Source organism: Tachysurus vachellii, chromosome 16 (assembly GCF_030014155.1).
Source record: "Tachysurus vachellii isolate PV-2020 chromosome 16, HZAU_Pvac_v1, whole genome shotgun sequence".
Taxonomy (NCBI): Eukaryota; Metazoa; Chordata; class Actinopteri; order Siluriformes; family Bagridae; genus Tachysurus; species Tachysurus vachellii.
In genome coordinates, this window is record NC_083475.1 from 849,094 (window position 1) to 872,847 (window position 23,754).

Here is a 23,754-nt window from a genome sequence, read left to right on the forward strand (position 1 = left end):
CCCAAAATATTTGTTCATGCAGTATATTACTTGTTTTACTGTATTGGAGGGAATTCCTTATAAGAGAAATGGGAAAAAACCAAACTGTTCATGAATGTATTGCTTGCACATTAAATAAATGATATAAATGTACAAATACAGTTTAGTGGGCATTTATAAAAAAAATTGAAAGACTGTCATTGGCCTTACATCCTACTCAACTCTGAATACAGCTCTCAGAGAGAACAGCAGCTGAAATAAATAGGTATAAAACACAGCCCCTTCTATTGTCATGGATGTTTTATAATAAAGCTCAGAATAAGCTCATAAAGCAGTGAATGCACTCTCCATTCTTTTATTATGGAAGAGAGAAGAATAGTCCATACAAACAGCTGGTGACAATAGCAGTGTGGCCAAAGTGATCTATAAAAAACATGAACTGATAAATCATTCTCATTCATTTTTAGGTAAGAGCATGTCAAGCAAAGTCAAGCATTAGTAAGATTACTCAACTGAACACGCTGTAATAGAGGCATAGAGAGAAAGAAGGACACAGAAGGAGAGACAGGATAATTTGAGCATTTACTTCATATAATTATGTAACTGATTAGTGTCATCATTCCTCTGAGACCTCAAGTACATGTTGATTGAATTGGATTGTGATGAAAACGTTTCTCATCTATAAAGGGTTACTATTCAGAATGTAAAGGTCAAATTCCACAGTCTACAGGTTAAAATCCTTTGGAAGTACATGGAACTCTAATTATCCCACCTCATCACTTATGCAATGTACACACACATACATACACACACAAACACATACCACACACACTGGTCTCTGATGCCTAATCCTAGTCCTAGTTACACATCTGCCTATCTTTTAGCTATTTTTATGTTTTTTTAAAAGTATAAGTTGGCTTGACATAATCTAGGACATTTATTTGTTGGCTCATACCAGACTCACCCAATACAGGACATCAGTCCAGCCCTCCATGGTGATGCACTGAAACACTGTCAGCATGGCGAATGCAAAGTTATCAAAGTTTGTAATCCCATCATTTGGTCCCTCCCATCCCATCATGCACTGGGTGATATTGAGTGGTGTGCAGTGCCTCCCATGCGCGTTATTTGGGGCACAAGGTGCAGGCTTCTCTTCAGCTATAGGCCCTAAGGTACAAGGATTTAGTACATGTTTATAAATTTACAGCACAATTACACCTCTCAAACTTCAATTGCTAAAATTATACCCATTGTCTCATTATGATCCATCAAAAGTGACAAAGCATAATAAGCAATTTCCTGTGAAAACGTGACTCAGCCTAAAAACAATAACAATCGGAAACATACTGTGTAAGTTTGTTACGACAACTAAAATTGACACTGACCTCTGTATCCATTTCTGAAGAAAAAGCATGCACGGTGCATCTTCCCCATAAAGAGCTCTAGGCCAATGATGGCGTAGATGATGATCACAAAGAGTACAAGCAGAGCAATGTGCAGCAGAGGAACCATGGCCTTAATTATGGAGTTCAACACTACTTGTAAACCTGAAACCACAAAAAAACATGTTTTTGCAAATATTTGCTTTGCCATTTCTCCAGCTTATTAATGATTATATACTGCACTCTATAGATCCTGTTTGTTAAAAAAATGCTAACTTTCACTAATTGTGTCCTTAACCTCCTTATTAGTATTTGCTAGATTTGTGTTTGATTGTGTATGACTCACTGGGAACACCAGACACTAATCGTAGGGGTCTCAGTACTCTGAAAGCACGCAGGGCCTTCACATCAAAGCCTGCTGCCTTCCCGCCGATAGGTGTCCCTCCGTCTCCTTTTGTAGCCTGTTCTAATATAGCACTAAACAACCTGGGGGAGTGAAAGAGACAGAGGCAAAGAGAGAGAAACAGAGATTATTACAAATCATGTAGTGCAAATTGAGCATTTTTTTAAATGTCCTTCTAAGCCCCACAACACCCACTACGTTGTGGCAAGTCCTAAAAAGTAAAGGCAAGAAAAAAGAAAGGGTCCAGGCTCTAGGTGTACTCCTGGTAGAGGTCCCGAATGGCCTTTTGGGAAGAAGCTCCTCCTTATTCTGTCTTTGTTTGTAGAAGCACTTCTCTAAATGCTGATGGCTGGGATGGCTGAGGTCCTTTACTATCTTCATGGTCTTGGTCCAGCACTGTTTTCTGTAGATAGACTCTAGGTGAGGGAGCTCAGTTCAAAAGCTATGTACAGCTGATTGCCTCACCCTCTGATGAGCTTGACTGTCCTGTCTGGTGTTGTTCCCAACTTGGTACTCATGATCAGTGGGAGCCCAGTGAAGAGAGTGGACATTTTTCGGTATGTAGGGGTTCACATCATGCAGAACGTCATGTTTCTTCACCATGGTGAAGAAGGCTGGGCAGAATCTATACCATCTCAGATGCTTAAAGGACTTTAAACTGCCCTCTCAGGTGCTAAAGACTTTTTAGTTTTAGTTTAAAGTCCTTTAAGCATCTGAGATGGTATAGATTCTGCCCAGCCTTCTTCACCATGGTGAAGAAACATGACGTTCTGCATGATGTGAACCCCTACATACCGAAAAATGTCCACTCTCTTCACTGGGCTCCCACTGATCATGAGTGCTTGATCATTGCTCTATATTGTAGACTGTTCAAGGGACAGGGATATCTAAGTGAACACTGGTGATAGCTGGCCAGTGCAGGCTGTCAGGACCTGTCCTGGAATGCCATATGGTCCTGCTGCCTTCCTGGTATTCTAAAGTGCCTTCCAACTTTCAGCCTGCTCCTACATGAGTGCTGCTGTACTTGATTTGTTGTGAAGGTCAAGCAGTGGTGTTGGGTTCATCATGGGTTTCATCACCACTGTAGAATCCAATGTGTGAGGGTGTGTAGGAAAACACACTGGAGGTAGGCATAATTTTAATTATATTTCTCATGGGTCTGAAGCCTTTGGGGTTGACCTACAAGAATGAAGCGGTATTGTCTAAACTGCTCTTTCTGTAGATTGAAAAAAGGCCTTAGGGTATGCTAGTTAAAGTGGTTCTTAATCATGTGTTTGTGTGCTTTCTCGACATGATGGCTCCATACCCCACCAACTATCTGCTATGTTTAAACACTTGGAGCAGCCGGGGTGAGAATCACTCATGTGAAATCACTCACAGTATCCGTTATATCATATTCTATAGATTTATTGTCCATCTAATTGCTGCATTCCATGTAGTATCTGGTAAACCAGATCCATGAGGTCAGTTGCCTCAACTGTTGAAGTTTATAATGATGCCAGGTTATCCTCCACTAAAAACACAACTCAATTCTTCTGTGACAAATCCTACACAAATGACTCTTGTCAGTGCAAGCTTAGTTTCAAACGAATCATTCATCTTAAATGTGTTTGTAAGTGACAGAAACATTATAATTAATGCTAATTATTAGCTCACATTGGTGTTATGGTTGTTCCATGGTTTACCATCTGTCAGTACTGCACCTTTGCTCTACTGTATGTTCCAGTTTCCTTTTTCTTGGTTTTGGTTTGTTTTCACATTGATTCTCTTGCAGCCTCACATCCTGCCTGAGGCCAATGGCATGTCCTCCCAGATTGTGTTGTAGTCTGAGTCTGAAAACAGGCCTTGTGTTCCTAACCCAATGTCATGTTTCTGCCTGAGGGAGCCAACAACATGGCCTTGTGGACACCACAGACATACAAGTCTTGCTTCTGCTTGAACCTTTGATTCAACTTGAATACCTGCTATGGCACTAAAGGGAATGAAGAGATTTGTTGAATCTTTGCAACTTTGAAAAAAAAACAAGCTAACTGCTGCGGAATTAAAAAGGCAGCAGAAGGTGAGACTATGCTTCTGCTGTGTCAGTTCAAAGCACAGTGATCCTCTCAACCCCTGCTCAATAATCATACTAAACCCCTCTATTCTCAACCAGTAACTCAAGATAAGAACATTACAGTAAATAACAGCGAAGGACATTCTGAAACATGGCTGTTGTAGGACAGAAGAGCGTGTATGAATTATCTAAGTAATCAGATTTATTTTACTCACCCTACAACTACAATGATGAAGTCCAACAGATTCCAGCCATTCCTTAAATAGGCATTGGGGTGACATAACAGCCCATATGCGATGACCTTCAGAAATGCTTCCACTGTAAAGATTATAAGGAAGAGATACTCCACTTGCTCCTGCAATAACATGAGACATGAAGAGAGAGATAAAGACATAAAGAGGCCATAAGAAAATAATTTGCAATGCTCATTTCGTTAATAACATTATATTATTGTATAATTTTCAACAAAACGCACAGTCTCAATACTGTACATGTGCTGTAACATTATTAATCATAAATAGTGATATTAATATAATATTTAAATTCAAACAGTAACATTCTAAAGATTATTAGACAACAGAATTCAGTAGAAAATTGTTGAAAAGTCAGAATACAAAAATAATACAAAACAGTCGTTGGATTATCTAATTAGTGAATTAAGAACCAAAAGGTGAGCCAAGCTTACATTTCTCCATTCACAATCTCTTAGACAAAATGTTCACTATAATGGAAGAAGAAATGATTTCAAATTTCAGAGAGCCAACTAAACCAGAAAACAAAGGATTGTCTTGAAATTCATGATGTGTGTGTTGTTCTTCCAGGAACAGATAAAAAGTTATTATTAGAGTTACACTCACAATGAGCACACCCAACAAGCAATCGGAATTTGTTGAAGATAGTGGGGACAGACCTATTTTCACAGCTTCGATGAATAAGGACCTATGAATCTTGAATTGTGTGTGTGTATTTGAATCCATATCTTCCTAGCATGTGTATGCTGGTTGTACTTTATTTCTGACAGAAGTAAGCGGAGAGGATGTGGAAGTTCCTTCTACCCCGGGTCACTGACAACGACTGCTCAGAACAAGTAGTCTAGGCCAGTGGTTCTCAAACTGGGGGCCCTGAGATGGTGCCAGGGGGCCCTGGTTCACTGACAACACCTGCTCAGAACAAGTAGTCTAGGCCTGTGGTTCTCAAACTGGGGGCCCTGAGATGGTGCCAGGGGGCCCCAGTTCACTGACAACACCTGCTCAGAACAAGTAGTCTAGGCCTGTGGTTCTCAAGCTGGGGGCCCTGAGATGGTGCCAGAGGCCCCGGTTCACTCACGGTGTGTCGCTGGGGGGGTGGAGATGTCACTCTTGCCTGTCTTCAAAACTTGAGAGCCCTGGCATCATGTTGGTATTAGTATTGTTATAATCAGTAGGTGCAGCATGGTAATTATCCGCTTTAGGAACTGGATAGCCCTAAATGTGCACAACTCTTGAAAGTTCATAGGAAGGGTTGCCATGTTTCAGCAAAATTCCCATACTTGTTAACAAGGATTTTAAGGGTCAAAAATCCCTCCATGTTTTCAAATGTGGTCGATATAAATTAAGTAATTAGAAATAATTAAAAAAAATGCATAAAACATTATTTTCTCATGAAAGTTTCTTATAATCTGAAACAATTGAGGAGATATATATGAATTTATAGCTTTTTATAGCTAAAACAATAAATTGTTGTATGTAGTGGCTACAGTACATACAATGCAACGACTATAGAAATCTGAAAGAGGATACAGACATATATTTTCTTCTGATCAGTTAATTTGCAGTGGACATCCATTCAGGATATTCATCATTTTGAGTAAAGTAGGCTCACTCTCTGCCTGCCTACATGTATGAATGTTTGGCCTGTATGAACAGATTTAGCAAAGAAAAATCCTAACAAAAACAAAAGGGCAGTACTTTTGGCAATGGCAATAATTGAATACTTGTAGTAATATTACTAATAAAATTCATAAATATCTTACATAGTTTATGTTGTAGAGTTTAGCTTTTGTGGTTTCAATTAAATATTAATAAACTGATATCTGAAATATACATGATAAATAAACATGCTTGACTATGCACATGTACAAACTGATGCTGCCACCTTGTGGTGTTATATGATATTGCACATAGTATTTATTATAAAACATTTTGAAATATTACTGGATTCCCAGTAATTAAAATCTTTAAGACACATCATTAGCATGACATTATCAACAGCTGTACTTTGTAAAAAGCATGAGCCTCCATTGACAACAATGATTATTCTGACTTTTGTCACATAAACCATTTTATTAAATCCACTGTCTATTAAGATTATTTAAAACAAGACTAAAGTGCAGCTTTATTGCTGTTTCTCAATGGTACTTTTACACGTAATTACAAATAATCTTCTAAATAGTTGATTAAATATTTTACTTTTATGGCTGTAATTTTACAATGTAAAATAGGATTTATTGGTTCATTTTGTGGTAGAATATGATATTGCACATTTAAGTTTTACAGAAATAACAGTAAACCTTTTAATTTGTGAATTGTGTTACGTTGCTCAGCACACGTTGGGCCAAATACATTAAAATAAGAATGGTATGTAAATTGCAAGAATTGCAAATTATAATCAATATCCACCCAAACATCTTGAGACCTGAATTTCCTACCTCATGTAAATTTTATAGTGTAGGTTTTAAATTATAATGTTGCATGACATACTAGTAGGTCCCTACCTGAGCCTCTGGTTCCACTTTCCTGACTATAGTTTAATGATTTGAATTTTGAACCATGTTTTGAGTGAATCCATACAATCCATCATGAGTTACAGATCGATATACCAAATGTCCCGGTTTTCCCGGGATTGTCCTTCTTTTTAATAATCAGTCCTCCAGGACACTGATTGTCCCGGTTTCAATAGGCTAGATTAATATTTACCGTTTCTGTTCATATTTAGAATGCTGTCTATGTATTTGGCTTGGGTCATTGGCTACAGTGGGATGTACCGTAGCGTAACTTGCACCTCAGCCTTACTGTCGACTAGAGGCAGCAGTCAATAGGAAGTGCCAGTAAAAGCTTCATGAGGAAAATAATTTGTTTGTAAAAGAATAACCTTGCATTCCATGCACACCTAAGTAAGCATTATATTCACTTTTTAAGTGTTTTGCTGTGGGAAGCAGGTGTGGTGTAAATGCCTGAGGGATGCATTTTTCAAAAAACCCAAAGCAAAACATTGCCAAGTGGGTCAGGCACACAGCCAACAAGAGTGGAAAAATACACAATTTGCTTTAGCATCTCTAGCCAAAAGGGTGAATTTACAAACTACACACTAATTTGAATTAATAATTGAATGTCTTAAAGGTGGGGTGTACGTTGTTTGAGAAATGCTTCAGAAAACTGAATTGGGCCGACAAACAAAACAAAAACAAAACAAACATGTAGCCAATGAGCAGAAAGGGGCGTGTCTTATCAATATCGGTGGAGAGAGTGTACAGCTCACACATCACTGATGTCCTGATAGTTATACTACAACACTTATTTGGGGGAAATGTGTTTTACTTTTGGGGAAATTATTTTCATATTAAAAAAATCATAAACATGATACAAAAAGACATTTCCCCCAAATAAGTGTTGTAGTATAACTATCAGGACATCAGTGATGTGTGAGCTGGAGACAGTACAGTGTATTACAGTGAACTTATTGAATATTTTTGTAGTATTCGCTTTTTGGGTTTTGCACTTTGCAGACGGTCCCTTGGAATCTGTCTCTAAGTTGTCCGCACATAGAGACTTGTGTATTTTGTCCACCACGGAGGAAAGCTGAATATTTTGAGGAGAATTGTGTTGTAGCTTCGTCTCTACATTACTACGGTAGAAAAGAGGTGTTATTTGTGTATTTGAGCGTTTAGCTCAGGAGTTATTGACACGGGAAACTCCAATCTGTGAATATGTGACCAACTTTACTTAAGACGCAGAGGCGCTTTTTTCCTTCTCGATAGGTGAGTAACGTTGGTTTTGCTTTGTTACACAGAACTAATATATGCCTTTGTCCTTTACATGATTATGCTTGTGTGTCATTTTTGCTTGTTTGTTTATCTGCAATCGTATTGTTCTTCCCTTCAGCTATGACAAGACTCATTTCTTTCCATTGGTTGCCTGGGTTACGTATGTATGTGTGGGCGGAGCTATCAATACATGGGTGGGACCCATTTGGTTTAGGGGCATGTTTGTTTTGATGATTTCAAATGTCAACATTGACTTTCAAACAACGGAAACTCTACCTTTAATGAGTAAAGTACTAATGCATTTTCATAAAATCTATATAATTTTAAAAATTTCATTTTTGTTGTCAATCAAGTTCTAAAATCAGATTGAGCTCAAACCAGTTTGTAAAGTAGTCTAATGACCTCATTAGCCAGTCATGATTCAAAGAGACCAGTTATAAAATCAACCACCAGATGGGCTCATGGTTGCTGTGGAGTGGGTTCTGTGGCCAGTTTCCCTGAGGTAGGGGTTTTTGGGACTTGGGCACAACATATAGTATATATTGTTAAGTAGGTTAGGCCACCAGTGCTTGTTCTTAGTACCTGATGACAATGTGTACAATATGACAGTGTGAACTGAAGACTACAAATGCGTGTTTCACCCCTTAAACAATTTGTGCCACTTGCCCAGTTCCAGTTTTGCTTGGGATGTAGTACCTCAGTGGCTAAGGCATTGGACTACTGATTGAATGGTTGTGAGTTCAAATCCCAGGTCTTCCACTGCTGGGCCCTCAACCCTCAATGGCTAAGTTGTATAAATGTAAGAGGCTCTGGATAAGGGCATCTGCAAAATGCTGTAAATATTGTTTTAATTGTTTCATTAAATATTATTTCAGCACTCAAAGTGGTACTAAACGACTTCTACCAGTCACCACCCTCACAGATCTTCATAAGTCTACATGATTAGAAATAAAGAGAACTTTATTAATCCCCAAGGAAAAAAATTGTTTAAAAAAATGCAATGTGAGAGTGCAATGCAATCTGTTCCCTGGTAGATGGGCCGGAGTGGATAGCATAGTATGGTCACCTCTTAAGTTGAAGCCTCTGTAGTCGATACATGATCCACCATCTTTAATGTATGAAAAGAAGCCAGTGGTGGTGAAAAAGGTAGAGGGCATTACCTTAGCTTGTACAGTCACAGGGGTGATAAGCTGGCAGGTCACTAACTTTGGTCTTACTGAAAAGTGCTTTGAACGTTAGGTATTTGGATGCTATGGATAGCAGTGAGCTGAGTTCCGGACTTTCCACATAACAAGAGAAGGCTAGAATTAGGGAACATGAAGACAGTGAGTGAAACAATGTGCAGACCAATGAGAGATTTCCTTTCCCTTGATCTTCCCATGAAATTTTGGATACATGTAGAAGGATTTTCAATTTCTTATGGGTCTATTATCCATGACTACAGAATATAGACATTAATACCACCTTCATCTTCTTATCACATACCCAGAGGAGCCTTTCCCCTAGTGAACTTTGATAATAACTGCTCATTAGGTGGATCTGTGCAAAGCACTGTCTGCCTTTCAGGAAACCCCAACATTCATCAGCTTACAGTGTAGTGTACTGATTGTAGTGGAAATTTTTCTCTCAGAGATGTTTGTGGGAACTTGTCCTTCTATGCTTCTATGCTTCCCATGACTGGTAGTTATTGTGAATAGAGATTGCAGTTGTTTTTTTTAAATCAACATAAACAGCTTCCAGTAGACCTTGTACCTTGGTAGGTACAGATTCACTTGGTCAGGAGATAAGCAGGTGATGCTTCTCAGCCAGTGGTTGATGATGTTTTGTTTTACATGTCCTGTTTGTTTGAATCTTGTCTATAAAATCTTGATGTTATCAATGATCGTGGCCCGGCCTTACTCATGCTACACGAGGCGTGTGGGGCCTTGCTGTGTAGCAGAACACAATAAACTGTGAAAGCTTTTTTACTCTTGCCCGTACCTACAGTACCAGTGTGATATTTTATACGTTAATTCTCACAAACCTTAAAACGTCCACAACACTGATCTAGTACAGCTCTGGATAATTTATGCTGTAATCTATCATGTAAATACTCCTATTATTTTTTTTTTCTAAAAGAAAAACGGGTAATGTAAATCTGATTCTGGACTCTCACCTCTAAGCTGGTCCTTTAGAATGGATCAAAGTTCAATAAACAAATGAAGTGAATGTTATTGCCATTACTGAAGCTTAATTAAAGTGTACACATAAAAAATACACCTATAAAAATCTACAAAATAACACCATAATTTATAGTTTTACTCAACTGCTAAAGCAGTATACCCTTTATCTAGACAACAGGGTCAACTCCCTGAGCCCATTTGCCAAGCAAGCACTCTTTTAAGAAGCTCTAAGCATATTCTGATTGTTTAATGCTAGTTTTGTGAGCAGATGCATTTGTTGCAGATGCAGATGCATAATGCAGAAGCAGATGCAAAATGATAAACACAGGCTTTAACAGTTAAACACAATTTTAACACATAATTTAACAGTTCAAAATTTTTAGCAGTTGCATAAAATAATGTAATCAATTAATGAATGGCATATAAACCTGTGCAAGATTCAAGAGTCATTTAAAAGTTGTTGACAATCCTCTCAATCTTTGCTTTTGTGACCAGAACAACGGTATTTCAAAATTCACCTATTTTTTTGAGAAAACATTAAAATTTGTGTCAGAATTCAAGTTAGAAAACAGACCTCAAAGAATATATCTAGATATAAAGTCATCTTTCTCATATAATTCTTATAATATGCATAAACTAAACCTATGTTTCCCCTTTTCCCCAAATCAAGATGGCACTTGAAGACCCAGTAAAAGCATGCTTTTAATATATCTATAGATATATTTTACAATGTAAAAGAAAAAAGAATGTGGAACATTGTTTGTTAAAACTAGCGGATGTTAAAAGTGTATGTTTATGTAGAATTTGAGCAGAGACTTGTGATTAAGACTCTACCCACAGATTGCAGAAGGCTTAGATTGAACTAAAAAGTCTTTAGCATTTTTAAATCAACTGGTTCAGAGTCAATTCAAAACAAATCACACCACCATTATGAGAGCATTGGTCTAGAGTGTATTCCCTCATTCAACATCGCAAACCTTATTGACTTACTAGTATTATTACAGCAGCAGAATTATAAAAAAAACATGTTTCTTACCAGATTGGAGTTGGTGGCATTGGAATCATCCTCAGGGAAGGGGATGTAGACAGCTAAGGCAACACAGTTAGCAAAAATAGTCATTAAAATTATGATTTCAAAGGGTCTGGAGAAGTGTAGAGTTAAGGACTGAAACAGATAAAAAAAAGAACCCACAATGTGGTCAACACCAAACACAGTAATAAAATGTACTTTATGGGCGCACAACTGCCATACATGCAAACAGGCATACATGCAAGTCAGGTAACATAGATCTAGTCTCATGAATTGCAATTGCCATTATACCTTTTGCACTAAAGCTCTTTTGAGATGATGTCCATCAGCAATATCAAGTCTAGTGCTATGTATATATAAGAAGTTTTTTTGTTTTTTAAGACAAAACCTTTCCTTTTTTCATAGAAGAATGTGAATGTGTATGGAGTATGGAATCCAGTATTAAGTATGGAATCGAGCACAGAGTATGGGATTGAGTATGGAATTGATTATGGAATCATATAATAAAGACACTGGCCACACCTAGCTATTAAAATTGCTTATAAAAACTGCTTATTAAGATGTCAGATGTGACAGAAATACACAGATGTATATACACATACAGTATACAGTATGTATACATGTTATTTCCTTGTTATTTATATGGTGTGTGCCACCAAAGGTTAGAACGTATTTAACACATTGAGTATTTAACACCCACCCCCCCAACCACACACACACCTGGTTTTATTTATTCGTTTTTAAGGTCAAGAAGAAAACACCCGTTGACATGTGAGTTGTAGAGCAAAACGCATGTCGCAAAGTGCAGGTTTAGCTAAGGAGACTCAGACATGGAACTGTCGTTTCTAAATATTTATAAATCACAACAGCAAACAAATTAAGATCGGCAGGTCTAGAAATGAAAACATGATATAATGGCGATTCTTTGCTGCAATACAACATGTCCTATTTATTTAAAGTACGTAATGTCAACTGGATTTGTCATTGGTATGCTCATTAAACTAACATGTAAAATAGAAAATTGGATTTCTTTTAATGTTAACATACACTATTAACATTTTAACTGTTAATAGTGTAAACCTGCTTAACTCATCTTTATCATGCATATGAAAGCAATCAGTTGTATTTGAATACAAAGCCCTATAGAGCAAAGACAAAAATTAGTTTCCCCTTGGCATCTCTCAGCAAAATCTTCAGGCAACTTCAGCATTATAGGCAGATATGGCTGATTTGAAAATTGGGATGCAAAAACACCCCGCAGCCATCAGTGTCTTGGAGGTCCTGCTGTCAAAAATGGTTTAGCTAAAAAAAATGATGCAAGACCAGATGCCATATATAGTGAGAGTTGCCACTAGATGGCAGAGTACATGCTACTGTATAGCAGAAGTCTCCCCTTTGGCCACTGTCAGTTTATTCTGTGTAACATCAGAAGGATTCTGTTATTTGTATCTAACCAGCTGCTCAGGTGCTTGTTCAGTCTCTTGTCAATTCGAGACTGGACTACTGCAGCCCTCTCCTGTCAGGTCTTTTCTGTTCCTGCACCAAGGTGGTAGAATTAACATCTTCTAGATGTCTGAATAGCTACGACACTGACTGACCTCTTCCTGAAACACTTAAACTAACACTTATTTTCACTGTTTGTTTTTTTCTCCCATCAGAGTTTTAGGTTGATGGTATCCTACGTCTGTGACCTAGTGAAATAGTGTTGATGTATTCATTGCCTAAGTCTGCAAAGAACTTTTGTACCTCACTCTGGATAAGGGCATCTGCCAAATGCCATACATGTAAATGAGTTGATTTGGTATCAAAGGTATTGTTCTATTTATTAGCCTTACAGTTGAAGGATGTAACAGAATAGGTTTCAGAATCAAAAGTTTACGTAGACAAATGGATCAGTTAGATCATCCTTGACTGATCCTACAACCTGGTGTGCTGGCTAGGCACCCACATTGGCCTTGTACAGTATGTGCCCTAAATGGACAAATCTCCTACTCTCTAAAGGAGGACAATCTGCCCTACACAGGACATTCACAGAAAAAATTTGCTTTACCAGCATCTGCATCAGACAGATACGTTCCATGGGCTTAAATGCAGGGGAATAAAACTTAAAATCTGCTCTCAACCCAGTCTTTGTTCCTTATAGTGTTTTTCCTCTAGTTAGATGCACAATTGGGTATAGTTTCTAGTGTCAGAACAAGGGCCTATGGTGCCTGTGGCTAACCTCAAATGCCGCACAGACGAACATGCACTTGTCACAATGCAAATGACACAAGCAACAACTCTGGGCATGTTTTTTCTTAAAAGAGAGAGAAAAGGGTCTATCAGAATTTGTGTCCTGAGGTAGTCTAGCAGCACCCTGAGCTCATCCAGTTCAATACATCCAGGAAATTCAGCCAGGCACAGACAAGTTTTTTACAAACACCAAATCAGTTTCAAATATGATTCTCTCTAGTGGAGCCAAACAACACTCTGGGACCTGGTGCAATGTTCCACGACAGATCTAGCAGCATTCTTTGGTTATCTCTGCAACAATATTTAAAGAGTAGTGGTCTATGCCTAGCAATGAAAAGGTCAGTGTTACTCTGGTTCCCCTGACTGCTTTCACTAATAGTTTGAAACTCTGGTTTAACAGTAGCAAATCAATCATATCTACAATGTATGGAAAGTAGTTACTGACCTATTCATTCTAATCTAATTCTTCATTACTATGAACTAATCTACATCAAAATACCAATCTCATTTTATTCCTACATAAAAGATCAAACTTTCCCCAAATCTTATTCTTCTTGTATTACTATATTATTACACTTCTCAAAATGCAAAAATAAAGTATAGACATTTTCGATGTATTATTTTTATTTGTTTCTACATGTGTTTCATATGAATTACTCTGTAGTTAATGTGATAATAATACAGTGTTTGTTTAGTTAGCTTTATTAAGAATGTACTTATTCAGCAACCACCTTGACTTGTATTTGTATAGTATTTATTTTAAATGTTCTTTAGATGCAGTTAAAACATCTTCTGATGAACCTTTGCATCAATCATGGCAGTTACTTTATATAACTCACCTTATAGATACATCCATTGTAGGCCAGTGTCTGTTCACATACTGATAAAATGTCTGAAACAAGCAGCTTATCACTTAACCCATCATTCTGTATTTCACTTCCTGTGCTAGAATATGGTTTTGAACATATATTTTTGCACATATTTATATTTAAGAAAGTATTATAGAACTTAACATCTACACTTTACACCTTCCATTTATACACAACGTTTGGAATTATTACTTTTGTCAGTATTGAAAACAGTATTAGAATAGTGCAACAGTATTAGTGCATTTTCACAACATTTCTCCCAAGATAACATTGAACCTATTTCCTGTTTGAAGGATACTTCCACTCCACAATGTTGATACAGGCTCTTCGAAGGGGGTTTTTGAGGGTAAGGCAGAGGAGGGAGTGTGGGGGCCTTGTGGCCACTGTGCTTGTTGGTTTCTTGGGTTTGATGTAGTGCTGACGGTGATGCTGCGTAGAACATGCTGTGGAGATGGGTGCTGCTGCTGCACTCCGTATAAGCTTGGCCTGACGTGCTGCATCGATAGCTGCCTGCCAGCTGAGGGCGGCATTAGGTGTTGGGATGTGTTCTGGTGCCAGACCTACCATGCCACCTTTACTAACACTAACACTGTGCTCCTGCTCACTCACATTAGACACCATAACCAGAGATGGGCTGGTGTAGTTAGAACCTGCACAGAAAAGAGAGAGGTGAATGTATGTGTGCACTGAAAAAAAAAAACTTAAGTCAGTAGTTTAGTTCACACACGCACATACACACACACACACACACACACACACACACCCACACCCTATATATATATACAGTGGTGTGAAAAAGTGTTTTCCCCTTCCTGATCTTTTTTTTTTGCACATTTGTCACAAATGTCATTGACAAATGCCCCCTAAGCCTGAGTTTAATTTCTCTAGCCACACCTAGGCCTGATTACTGCCACACCTGTTCTCAATCAAGAAATCACTTAAATAAGACCTGACTAACAAAGTGAAGTACCAAAGCCGGACGATCAAAATTACCCCAAGAGTGCAGCGATGACTCATCTAAGATGTCACAAAAGACCCCACAACAACATACAAAGAACTGCAGGCCTCACTTGCCTCAGTTAAGGTCAGTGTTCATGACTCCACCATAAGAAGGAGACTGGGCATAAATGGCCTGCATGGCAGAGTTCCAAGAGAAAAACCACTGCTGAGCCAAAAGAACATAAAGGCTCATCTCAGATTTGCCAGAAAACATCTTGATGATCCCCAAGACTTTTAGGAAAATACTCTGCGGACTGACGTGATAGAAGTTTAACTTTTTGGAAGGTGTGTGTCCCAGTACATCTGGTGTAAAAGTAACACTGCATCTCAGAAAAAGAACATCATACCAACAGTAAAACATGGTGGTGGTAGTGTGATGGTCTGGGCTGTTTTGCTGCTTCAGGACCTGGAAGACTTGCTGTGATAAATGGAACCATGAATTCTGCTGTCTACCAAAAAATCCTGAAGGACAAAGTGCGGTCATCTGTTCGTGACCTCAAGCTGAAGTGAACTTGGGCTCTGCAGCAGGACAATGATCCAAAACACACCAGCAAGTCCACCTCTGAATGGCTGAAGAAAAACAAAATGAAGCCTTTGGAGTAGCCGAGTCAAAGTCCTGACCTGAATCCTATTGAGATGCTGTGGCAGGACCTTAAAAAGGAGGTTCGTGCTCGAAAACCCTCCAATGTGGCCAAATTACAACAATTCTGCAAAAATGAGAGGAACAAAATTCCTCCACAGAGCTGTAACAGACTCACTGTACGTTATCACTAACACTTGATTGCAGTTCTTGCTGCTAAGGGTGGCCCATCCAGTTATTAGTTTTAGGGGCAAATACTTTTTCACACAGGGCCATGTAGGTTCATTTAAAAACGGTATGTTGTGTTTACTTTTGTTATCTTTAAATTTGTTTGATGATCTGAAACATTGAAGTGTTACAAACATGCACAAAATTAAAAAATCAGGAAGGGGGCCAACACTTTTATAACTGTTAGGGTTAGGAAACAGTTCACACATCACTCCCACACCATCTGTATGCAACATTTAGTGTTAGCAAACATATGAGTAACTCTTATAGATTGATATTTCCAGAAGAGAGGAGAATGAGTTAAACAGCCTGAGCCATGAACCTATTTGATCTCATTTAATATGTGTCTTAGTCATAATATATGCACTTAGCCACGTTACTGTGTCAAACATACATTCATGTCTGCAGAGAGGTTTATCAATAATCGCCCTTATCATTCATGATTAGATTACCATCTGACCCCACAGTTTTGCTGCACTCTAGATAATGTATCTCCATTTAAAAGGAAAAAAAAAAAGAGAAATAAATAGCACTCTTATACAATTCAAGTGTAGCCTAAGATCATGTGAGATAAGCGAATGTGGTTAGTGTCATATTCCAGAGACAAGGAGCAGAGCCACTAAAGGCTCTAGCAGCCATGGTGGTTAAATGGGCAGGAGGTTTAAGCTGTCAAAGAGGTTATGTAACTCAAAGTTGTTATATCAGATCATAAAAGTGGCTAAATGGTCAGAACATGGGAGATTATTGATTGCAGCATTGAAGGTGTACGGTGGCCGGGAAGTGCAAAACAAATTAACAAAACCCGAAAACACATTAACAAAGCCGAAAACACATTAACAAATCCCAAAACACATTAACAAATCCGAAAACAAATTAACAAATCCCAAAACACATTAACAAATCCCAAAACACATTAAAAATCCGAAAACAAATTAACAAATCCCAAAACAAATTAACAAATCCCAAAACAAATTAACAAATCCCAAAACACATTAACAAATCCCAAAACACATTAACAAATCCGAAAACAAATTAACAAATCCCAAAACAAATTAACAAATCCCAAAACAAATTAACAAATCCCAAAACACATTAACAAATCCCAAAACACATTAACAAATATGAAAACAAATGAACAAATCCCAAAACAAATTAACAAATCCAAAAACACATTAACAAGTCAGACAACCCGGAAGAGGTTGGTATAGTTTGTGAATGGAAACTTACCATCATTGGACGAGACACCTTTCATTCACCTGTATATCTTTAATGACAGGTGTCTTGTCCAATGATCGGTAAGTTTCCATTCACAAACTATACCTACCGCTTCCGGGTTGTCTGAATCGGTGCACGAAACACATTAACAAATCAGAAAACACAACGACATTTCAGACAACCTGGAAGCGGTTGGTATAGTTTGTGATTGGACAAGACACCTGTCACTCAAGGTATACATGAAGTTCAACAGTCTGCCGCAGGGAAAAGTTGGAATGGATGGATGGAATGGATTACTGTGGATTAATTCTGTTATTTTCTTATATTTAAACGGAGAACTTTACACATTACACATAAGATTCCATACCTGTAATATCTTGAGTGACAGGTGTCTTGTCCAATGATCGGTAAGTTTCCATCCAAAAACGATACACTACCGTTTCTGGGTTGTCTGACTTGTCCTTGTGTTTTCAGATTTGTTAATGTGTATTCTGATTTGTTAATGTGTTTTCAGATTTGTTAATGTGTTTTTGGATTTGTTAATTTGTTTTCGGATTTGTTAATTTGTTTTCAGATTTGTTAATTTGTTTTGGGATTTGTTAATTTGTTTTCGGATTTGTTAGTGTGTTTTTGGATTTGTTAATTTGTTTTCGGATTTGTTAATTTGTTTTCAGATTTGTTAATTTGTTTTCGGATTTGTTAATTTGTTTTCGGATTTGTTAATGTGTTTTACACTTCCCGGCCACCGTAAAGGTGAGAGGACTGATGTTTTTTAAATGTATTTAATGTAATGTGAAAGGAAAGCTTCCTGTACTACAGAAAATCTCTTAGTGCTGATAGATCAGTGTATCTCTAAACCCTGATTAAAGATAGCAAAAAAAAATCCAAATCTTATTTAATACTGCAGCAAAACTAGGAATGAAGCCCCTGTAGGAAAATGCACACCATTAATATGCAGCAACACTGAGTTCATGAATTATTTCAATGCCAATATTGTCTAAATTTATCAGCCAAAAATTCTGGCTAAAAATTTAATAGCTATTCCTGTAGGTAACAATACTATTCTATCAGATCAGCTTTTAGAATGTTTTAGTCTCCTTTGAGAAACCCAAATAATATCACTAATTAATTTCCTCTAAAAAATCATTAGCTTGCATTCTAGATTCCTTACCTACATGTTTCTTATAACAGATAATGATAGAAGTAATCTAGCCTTTTTCTAAAAATAATAAACTGTTCCCTTAGCACTTAGCAATTATCAAACTCCTGATTAAAAAAAATGACCTCGACCCTGTCAGCTGTCCATTTATAGGCCAATATCAAACCTCCCCTTTATCTCCAAGACCCTGGAAAAGATCATAGCGCAGCAGTTATGTTCAGACCTACATAGGAATAACATTGATGACATGTATCAGTCCTTTAGGCCTCATCATAGCACAGAGACAGTGCTGGTTAAACTGGTAAATGACCTGTTACTGGCCTCTGATCAGGGTTGTGTCTTAGACCTTGTGCTGCTTGACCTTTATGATGGATTATTGTAATACCAGTCAACAGTTCTGGACTCAAGGATGGGCTCCTTTGGGTGGGTCTTACATGGATAATCTCCAGTAAAGTCCATAGATTCACAACTGCATTTATAACTGCCACATACTTCCAGGAATCTTTAGCAACTTCATTTTGAAAGTTACATTGCTCATGAGGTATCCAGACATACATCAGGATTTCCACTTGACCCCAAGTAACAGTAAATTGGAAAGAGCATAATGGGAAATCAATCATAATGGATTAATAAATAAAATGATATTTTTAAATGGCCTGAGCATATCCCTATTATGAAGGATGTAAATGGGTTCACTTCTCATACTCCATTGTGGGTGAGCAGCTTTGCTATGGCCCTACTGTCCTCAAACAAGATTAATCTTCCACTCAGGAGATTACAGCATTTGCTCTCTCTCTCTCTCTCTCTCTCTCTCTCTCTCTCTCTCTCTCTCTCAATCCTTTACTGTATTTTATTCTCCTCTCCTTTCTCTCTCCTCTGGTTGTTCTCTGGTCCCCTTGTTGCCTCTCTTGGTCTCATTCTCATCTGCCTTTTACCTTGCATATTCAAGAATTAATTAACTGCTCTATGTAAAATCAATTACGTTAATTAGATCAGCAGAGCTATTCTGGAGAGTTTGAGCCTGGGAGGAGGAAGCATTGTGAAAGATGTGTTACCATGTTTCAGCCCCGAATACCTGTTCTAAGCTGATAAAAGTGAAACCCAATGTGGTTTTCTGTTGTTGTATCCTGTCCACCTCATTGATTGTTGTGGGTTTTGAGCTGCTTTTATGCTCAACACAGTTATAAAGAGTGGTCATCTGAGTTAGCAGAGCCTTCCTTTCAAACCACTCAAACTGGCACTGATGGCACAACTACATAGACTCAGACTGTTTATCACTGGATGTTTCAATTCTGTTGGGCTTGAAAATTCCTAAAGATCAGCAGCTTTTAAAATACTCCAACAAGCCAAGCAATGATGGGAAAATATGCAGTAAATTAATTTACTGCCTTGAGGTACTTACTTATACAAGTCAATTCCATAGAAAAGAACAAACAAAAATATAATAGAAAGAAAAAGCATGTACATGTATATCTATGTATATATAACTATAAAAGTATATGTTGTCTAGTCAGTAAACAATGTAGTTTACTGAATACATTAGTATCATTCCTGTCATATGTTAATAAACACAACTGCCAAAAAAATCTGAAATGTTGGGCAGAAATTAATGTATTTTTATACTGTATACTTAATATTAACATGAATAAAATATAATAAAAATCTTTGTGATCTAAACATGTTCCTCACATTCTCAATTCAACTAATCAGAATTGCTAGTTTATATAGGCATAAATCTAAAAGAAAACAGATATGTCTGGGACTTGAATCATAACTGAGGTAGAAGAACCAGTGAATGCCTGCTAGTGAATGCTTTCTCCTCACCCTGTAACCATTAGTAAGATGACTAGTAATGAATGTCATTAACACAAAAGTGAATAATCAAGTAACATTGCTAACATTATGGTAGCTATTCGTGTTGTTGCTCATGTTATTTATTTGTCTCAATGTAATTTTAAAAGATCCACAGTTCATTTCTGCCTTCTGTTTCATTTCATCTTCTGTATATTCTGACTTGAAAAATGGTTGGCAACGGTAACTTGAAAAAAAAAAAAAAATCATCCACTGAGTCATTACTGTTGCTTAAGCAATCCACTCGTTCATCAAAATAATGTTCTTGCAAAGCAAAATGATTGCTTAGTAGCAGTGGCCATCTAGCTATCATGCCTCCCTGAATGTAGCATTATCTGATGAGCACTACCCCATTCCTCCTATGGTTTCCCTGTTCTCCTCCCAGCTAAATAAACACCATAACACTGTAGACTTTCAAATCCTGTGTCCACCTACAAGATACATAATCAGTAGGAAGTTTCACTCTCATTCAAGCTGAGAAATCTTGCACACAGCCCACTACATTATCACTGAAAGCCATGAGTAACCATGTGTACACCAGATTTTGGCCAGAGTGTTGCTTTCTTCGGAGGACAAACAAGAGTTAATGCAAAAAGCATGTTTTTATATGAAAATAGAAAAATTTGATATTTTTGTTTAGTGTAACAAAACATTTTTTTTACAGTCCAAATCATAAATTCAAATTTATGGCAAATTTGTGGCAAATTTGTTTTTAAATCAAACTGTCAGACAGTGACACTGGACTTGACACTGTTCTTCCCTCAAGCTGATATCACACAAGAATAACATGTTTAAGATTACAATTATTCATAACAGAGACTGCATGAACTCTGTCAAATGTTAGTCACAAATTTCCCCACACTACCTCACTGCTGTGCTGCCTCTACTGGATTTCTGTAATTATTACATCAGATTTAAAACACTAAAACTGAGGGGCTTTTTACACCTGGTCACTTCATGAGTTTTCTGTGATCTGATAGCTATCCGATGGTAAAAAGACCAGGTCTAAATGCCCTCCAAAACGTTTTGGAGACGGATATAAATCCGATGGTACAAACCCCTTCAGGAGGTGGTCTGGGAAGCATTTCAGATGAAACTGGACAGGTGTAAATGAATGTGGTTGTTCAAGCCACATACTGTACGTCAGCGCTATACTCCTCCCAAACGGAAGTACGTCACTCGCAGGTGACTCGCGAGTCGTGCATCACGCCAGAAACAAATAAATGCTCTCAGTGTAAAAGGAAGGCCTGCATCAAGACTCTCCTCTGTTCTGGTGGCTTAATTACTTGTAAATAGCAAGCACTAAGAAACAGTAAGAACTTAGTATTCTTTGCAAAATAATGTTTAGTCTGCAGTGTACTACCATCTGCATGTTGTACATTTCATAGCAAGTAACACATGAGAGTTCAGGCACTTTGAGGCTTGTTGCAAGACAATGGGATGACCAGTCAGTGATTTGCCATTCTGCCAGGAGATCTTACTGTAGGAATGTGGTTTTGCATCCAGGCAAAGCTAAGGAAGATATGTATCTTATGCCTTTATGATGGTGATAGAAACTAATGATATGTTGTTGCAAGGTTTGAAATTTGACCATGTTTAGGTCTTTGCATGTGTTACCTTTCATCTTCCAATATGTCTGCCACTCAACAACAAGTGTTTTTCCTAAACCTAAAAGAAAAACAAAGTTTGTATGTGAAAAGTGAAAGTTTTGTGTGTGTGTTTATATAGTGCATGTGTGTCAGTATCACACATATAAAGTATCACTATGACAGTGTGGATTGGGAGTCTGTGGAGACCATGCTTGTAAGCCACTGTGCATTCTGAGACACACTAAATTGGCATCACCAGAAGTGTTTACTAATTTTTGGGTGTACCTCTCACACTAGGCATCACAGGTAAAAGCTGGACAATCCATGCTGACTATTTCATACATCATCCTACCTGCATCCTGAAGGCACATTATTATTCATTTGATGTATATATATATATATCCATCACACCATTTTTACTGTTTATAACCAAACAACAATATGTTTGAGCAAGCTTCATTGTTTAACTACTTTTAATATCCGTCAAGGTATTACACTCCTGTGCCACTCCTACAGTAAATCTCATCAATCCTTTTCTGGGAGGAACTCAGTTCCTTTACTCATACCCATACCTATGACCCTAGTGTACACCATAGGACATTGTTACAGTACCACACTTGGGTTCCAATTTAAATCTTGGCTTCTGGCAGAAATTCATGGAGAAATGTTAAGCCATCACCTAAAATACAATAACCAGGTTGAGAACGCATGATCTACTATCATGGTCACCAGACAGAATGGCCACAATTCCTACTATGTACAGAATACGAAATGAAAAAAATATTTGGACCATTGACTTGTTTTCGCATTACTGGGTATCACACCTTATTGGGTCAACAAGTGGTTAGAGAGGGCAGAGAAAGAGTATGCGAGGCACAAACCAGCCTTGTTCAGGCAACACATCACAAGTTGATGAACATAAAAGAAAGTTATCAACTGGTTAAAAATACAGGTTTATACATGTTTCCCTTTATAGGATGACAGTTCATGGTGCCGTCATTGAAGCAGTCATTAGTGTCAGTTTTAATGGTATTGAGCTCTAATTTATTTCTCTGACATCTCTACTTCTCTATCTGTATTGTCATTTAGTCTGTGTGCTACATGTCATTGGATTTGTACAAGTGTACGTCATCGATTCCACCACATTACAACATGGTGGCACATAAATGACTAAGATAATACTGACGTTTTACAAATTAAATAGATGCTCCTAGCACATTGAACCCCGTCCCCCAATAACACTTGCTTGACCACAACGGATGGGACCTCTACTGAAGGTGACACTTGATAAGTCTAAACTAAATGCACCATAAGTTATTTCATTAGAGCTCTAATTGGGCATGTAATTTTGAGCCAACCGGGATGGCTTTTTCACCAGCACCACTTTTTTCCACCACAGTTAAACTCAAACAGTTGCCTTTATGTCGCTCTGGACATAGTGTGTCTAGTCAGATGACTGCCACTTGCAGATTTATTCACTATTATTATTGTTTATGCAGTGGGTTTCTGTGGAAGTCCATATGATTGTTTGCAGAAAATCATTTTAGTTTAGTCACTTAGAAGCCAAAGATGGACTCTGGCCTGGATTTTTATCTTTTATGTTTTATCATATTAAAAACCTTTTGTATTTTCTCTTTCAAGTGACCTCTAAAGTAATTAACCAAGAAAAGATCAGCACAATGTAAAAGCTTAAATGATGGAACATGTTGAATATGATTATGAGATGCAGGCTGTAGGTGCTAAAATTCCCAAGACACAGGCACAACTTAGCAAAAGCACAACTTTATTCACTCTCCTGATTGCCATGTCTTTGTGAAGACACTCAGTCATCTGTCCCACTCATGATGAGCAAACACATCTGGTGTTATGCATGTAATTACAATTCGACCTTGGGCTGTATCTTTTCCTAATGCACCATGGCCTTCTATTTTCAAAGGCATTATTAAAGGGTATCTGAAAAAAAAATCTAGAATATTAAGTATAAAAAATTTTGGAAGACATT

The 23,754-nt window shown here is 37.7% G+C and overlaps 1 protein-coding gene across 2 annotated transcripts in view; it reads right to left on the reverse strand.

Annotated features, from left to right (window-relative positions):
• Positions 1 to 23,754, reverse strand: part of cacna1c (calcium channel, voltage-dependent, L type, alpha 1C subunit) — a 156,420-nt gene that overhangs the window by 110,657 nt on the left and 22,009 nt on the right. For both annotated transcript variants that reach the window (XM_060889293.1, XM_060889292.1), the window contains exons 2-7: positions 14,430 to 14,781; positions 11,037 to 11,142; positions 4,033 to 4,172; positions 1,708 to 1,847; positions 1,365 to 1,526; positions 944 to 1,146 (exon numbers count right to left, since the gene is read on the reverse strand). In XM_060889293.1, the coding sequence (XP_060745276.1) occupies positions 944 to 1,146; positions 1,365 to 1,526; positions 1,708 to 1,847; positions 4,033 to 4,172; positions 11,037 to 11,142; positions 14,430 to 14,781 (1,103 nt within the window). The remainder of the gene's footprint in view (positions 1 to 943; positions 1,147 to 1,364; positions 1,527 to 1,707; positions 1,848 to 4,032; positions 4,173 to 11,036; positions 11,143 to 14,429; positions 14,782 to 23,754) is intronic.